Below are 4,659 nucleotides of genomic sequence, written 5' to 3'. Positions count from 1 at the left end.
ATACCTTTAGCTACAACTTTGCAAAAGATACCAAAGTGTTCTTGAAATAGTTGTTTATTGATATTTTTTGGTGGTAAAATACACATAATGTAAAATTTACCATTTTAACTACTTTTTAGTATACAGTTCAATGGTATTAAGTACACTCATGTTGTTGTACAATCATCACCACTATCCCTCTCCAGAACTTTTTCATCCTTTCAAACTGAAACTCTCTACCCATTAAATATTTGCCAATTTTTAAAAAGCCCATTGTAAAATCCCAACTCAATGAAGACGCTTCTATGCAGAGCTTAGACAATTTGGTTTTCAAGTATATATAAAAGTACATCACGATACAAGGATGTTGCTTCATGATATAAGGATGTTGCTTAGAGAACCTAGAAGAATAGATCGTAAGCCCATTAGGCTGTACGTCTGACTTTACATGTCTCAGATCAGATCTCAGGTCAGATCGCATTTGCTTCATGGTTGAATTAAAGAAAGTTCCTTTGAACTCAATTTTATGTGTAGCTCCAAATTAACAAGGTGCATGCCCAATTATCCGTATTGTTGGAGGGGAGCAGAGACACTGCTAACTGCTAGTTCAAAATCTATTATCATACTGTTTGAGAATACATTTTATAAAATTCCAATTTTTACTTGCTATATTTTCCTTGTAAAAGTTTTGCTTAATTTATATTACAATTAGAGAAGAACAGAGAGACCTTAGACATATGTTGGGTCACATCTTATGTTAGATAGTTGAGAAGTAACAGCTATAGCACAGCTTTACACTGAAAAAGAGAAGATTTGGAGGACAGTGACTAAGAAATTATTAACTAGGTTTGATGCTAAGGTTTTTATTCCAGAGTGAAGTATGAACTTTCTGGTATTTAGATTGATTTAGAAAGTACATTAACTATTTTTAAGTGGGGTTAAAATAATTGTATAAAACATTTGTTGAGTATTTAGGGAAGTTAACGCAAAGCAGACTATGATTATTCATGAGAGATAACAAAATTTTGGGTACGTATTTCTGTTAATTTGTATGTGCGTATGTGTGTGTTCCCTCATAAGAGGCATAGTCATGGGTATTGGTGTACCCCATAAAGTAGCATAAAAAAATTAACAGAAACAAAAATAAATAAATGAATTAACTTACTATATAACCCTATCTTATTACTTCTTGTCTTTATCTATAATATTTGTATTACAACAGAATTTTTTAGGAGAATTAAGTAGTAGTAAGTCTATGACTATAATTACATGTGTTCATGACAAAGTCAGATTAAAATTAAAATTCTTTTGGTTTTTGTTGTTGTATTCAAGAAATGTGGTCTGAAGCTATTAAGATCCTGAAGGGGGAGTATGCTGTCCGGGCAATCAAGGAACACAAGATGGATCAAGCAATTATCTTCTGTAGAACCAAAATTGACTGTGATAACTTGGAGCAGTATTTTATGCAACAAGGAGGAGGTAATTTTTTCTCACTTGAAATAAATTGTGTTTATTTCCTCATTTAATAGATTATTAATCTCATGTTGATGTAATTTAGAATGCATGCACAGAATTTAAAGCAATCATGGCGCATCTTAAGTATCTGTGCTTATCCAGTGCTTTTCCATATGATTAGCCCTAGGAAAAGCACTGAGAGAATTTCCCATACAGGTATGTTTTCTTTACAGTGAGCATGAATCACAACATTTTAAGGCTTTTATATCATTTGGGAGATGGGTAAAGTTATTGATTAACTTTAACATTAAAATTTAAAGTATAATCATTAAAATAATAGAATGTATATGTTTTAAATCAATAAATGGGGAACAAGGGAATGAGAGGAAAAACCCTAATCTAAACAAGGCTAAGAAAGAAAGAGAAAAAAATTAGAAAAATGATAGTTAGAAATTACAGAATAAAGATCAGTAGTGGAAAAATCTGAATGTATCAGTAAACACTGTCAGTGGACTGAAGTCTTTTGTTAAAAGACATAGATTGTTAGACTGCATGAAATCTAGCTTCAATGCTGTTTATAAGGAACATACCTAAACCTGAGGACATGGAATAATAGAAAGGAAAAGTAATGAAAAAATATTTATGTATATATCAGCCAAAATATTGACCAAAAGAAAGCTAACTTTCTTAATAAGCTGTATTAATAAAAGGTACAGTAGACTTTAAGACAAAAGTGTTCCTAGAAACAAAGAGGGTCGCTATGTAATAACATGTTTAATCCACAATGAAAGTAAAAGGATTCTGATTTTATGCTTCTTGTAATATAATATCAAATATGTAAACTAGTATGAAAAAATTCTCAACATAATTTGTTGTTATGGAAATGCAAAATAAAATCACAGTATGATACTACTGTGCATGCTAAACTAAAAATACAACACCAAATTTTGACAAGGATATGGAGCAACTAGAGTACTCTTACACTGTTGGTGAGAATATAAAACAGTATGACCACTTTGGTAAAGGATCTTGCAGTCTTTCATAAAGTTCAGCATTGCTATCTTACGGCCTAGCAGTTTGACCCCTAAGTATTTACCCAAGACAAATGAAAAGACTTACTGACAAAAAGATGTGTGCAAGAATGGTCATAGCAACTTTACTTATTAAATAGCCTAAAACTGAAAACACGCTAGGTGTCCGTCAGTAGGAGATGTCTAAACAAAATATAAAATACTTGCACAGTGGAAAACTAGACTGGGAAAGGGTATGAGGGTACTTTGTGAGGTGATAGTGATATTCTGTATCTGATGGGACTTTGTCAAAGGTCAGCAAATATGTACTTAAGATTCGTATATTTTCTTGTATGCAATTTTTACCTCAAAAAAAAAAAAAAAAAACCCAAGGGAATACTAAACCCTAGGTAATGATATGCATGCTGAGCTGTGTACTGATGTCTACAATTTACATTGAAATGTATCAAAATATAAAAGTTGATGGATAGATAGGTGGTTAAGATGGTGAATATACAGCTGTTTAGTGTTAAAATTCTTGTAGTTTTTCTGTGTATCTGACAATATAAATGTTGGAAAAATTTATAAAGTAAAAATCGACAGATATACCAGATAACAAAAAAAATCCCATTATTGTAGTTGGGGAAGACTAACACATCTCTCTTTATAATTGATGTTCATCAAGGAGATGGAAAACTTGAAGAGTATATGGCAAATTTGAACAATTTAAAAGTTTGAACTAATGGTCATATAAAGACATTACACAGTTGATTCCAGTGAACAGTGTAGTAACACATTTTTTCCCCAAGTCTTGGCAAACAGACTTACTTGGTTGTTTTAGTTATAGTGACTTTTGTAATAAATATTTTCTTCCTGTCCATGTTTTGAATGGAGGAGTTGATTATAGTAATACTCCTTCCCTAAATATTCTGGTAACCTCTGCCTAGGAAACAAGTTTATCAATCCATTGCTATAATCAAGACACAATATATAGCAGATTATAGGGCTTTAAGAGAAGGGATTAAAGGATCCCTGCCCCACTCCACGCATACCCCAGCCACAAAGTAGGAATGTATATATGATACTTCCCTAAATCACTTGAATTCAGAATGTAATAAAACCTCAGTTGTTTGCTTATAGAAGTTCTGGTTAGCTGTTATTTCTCCTCTGTATAATTAATTTTTGTATTAGTCATTTTGAATGGATATATTTCAAAATATATTGTTTCCTTGAGTTCTCAAGTATACTTTGTTAAACCCAGTTTACAATGGAAAATAGTTAAGTGGCATAATTATTTTGGGCTACTTCATAGTGAGTGGTTCCTACAGGTTCTGTTGATTTCCAGAAGGCTGTTTGCCCTTACCCTGGTCAGAACTATACTGTTTTTGTTACCATGTCTATTTGAAGAGTTTCTTTTCATGGTTGGCTACTACTGCACCTGCCTCTAAAATAGCACCTCTCTATCCTTAGAATTTGCTGCCTCTACTCTGCTGTGGCCAAGAAACCAGATAACTAAGTTGCTTAGAACACCTTGAGGAGGGCAGACCTGTGGGCATGGCTTTTTAGGAAGGGCATGCACTTCATGATGCTTATTTTGATTCTTCTGAGAAGGATGTCTTTTGCCTACTTTTTGAGTCTTAGCTTTGTATAGGATAGTGAGTTTCCTGTTGTACACATAGGCATTTTAATTGAAATACTGCTTCATCTACTCCTGCAGATTGGGAAGGGTAACTTAAAATGTCCAGAAAAGCAAATCAATTTTATTAATCCATAGAGTTCATTTTAATGGCATTTTGCTTGTGACAGAAATTGTGTTAACCATAGTTTGTGGCAAGTTGGGGTATAGATTTTCATGGAACTTTGTGGTACTATTGTAATCTAAATTTTATTGGCTTTTTGACACAGTATTAAGCATAATGTTTTTCAAGGTTAAATGTTCAATGTGCTTTTCACTAGGACCTGATAAGAAAGGACACCAGTTCTCATGTGTTTGTCTTCATGGTGACAGGAAGCCTCATGAGAGAAAGCAAAATTTGGAAAGATTTAAGGTACTGATATTTCATTGGCTCTGTTTCCTTGATACTTACGGGAGTTGTATCTAGTTTTAATCATTTGCAGTTAATATTATTAACAATTCTTGTCCTAGAAATTCTAAAATATTTCTGTCCTAACTGATCTATCTTTAGTTATCTTTGACACTCAAATGGTAAATTAC

General features: G+C 32.6%; 1 protein-coding gene across 1 annotated transcript in view; it reads left to right on the top strand.

The window, feature by feature from the left end:
• The window catches only part of DDX1 (DEAD (Asp-Glu-Ala-Asp) box helicase 1), a 33,960-nt gene that overhangs the window by 25,575 nt on the left and 3,726 nt on the right, over positions 1 to 4,659 (top strand). The window contains exons 18-19 of the mRNA XM_012653068.1: positions 1,308 to 1,458; positions 4,401 to 4,492. Of these exons, the coding sequence (XP_012508522.1) occupies positions 1,308 to 1,458; positions 4,401 to 4,492 (243 nt within the window). The remainder of the gene's footprint in view (positions 1 to 1,307; positions 1,459 to 4,400; positions 4,493 to 4,659) is intronic.

The sequence above is a fragment of the Propithecus coquereli genome, unplaced genomic scaffold (genome assembly GCF_000956105.1).
Source record: "Propithecus coquereli isolate 6110/MARCELLA unplaced genomic scaffold, Pcoq_1.0 Scaffold41, whole genome shotgun sequence".
Lineage (NCBI taxonomy): Eukaryota > Metazoa > Chordata > Mammalia > Primates > Indriidae > Propithecus > Propithecus coquereli.
The sequence above is the reverse complement of the archived record's forward strand: the minus strand, read 5'-3'. Positions and strand labels throughout refer to the sequence as shown.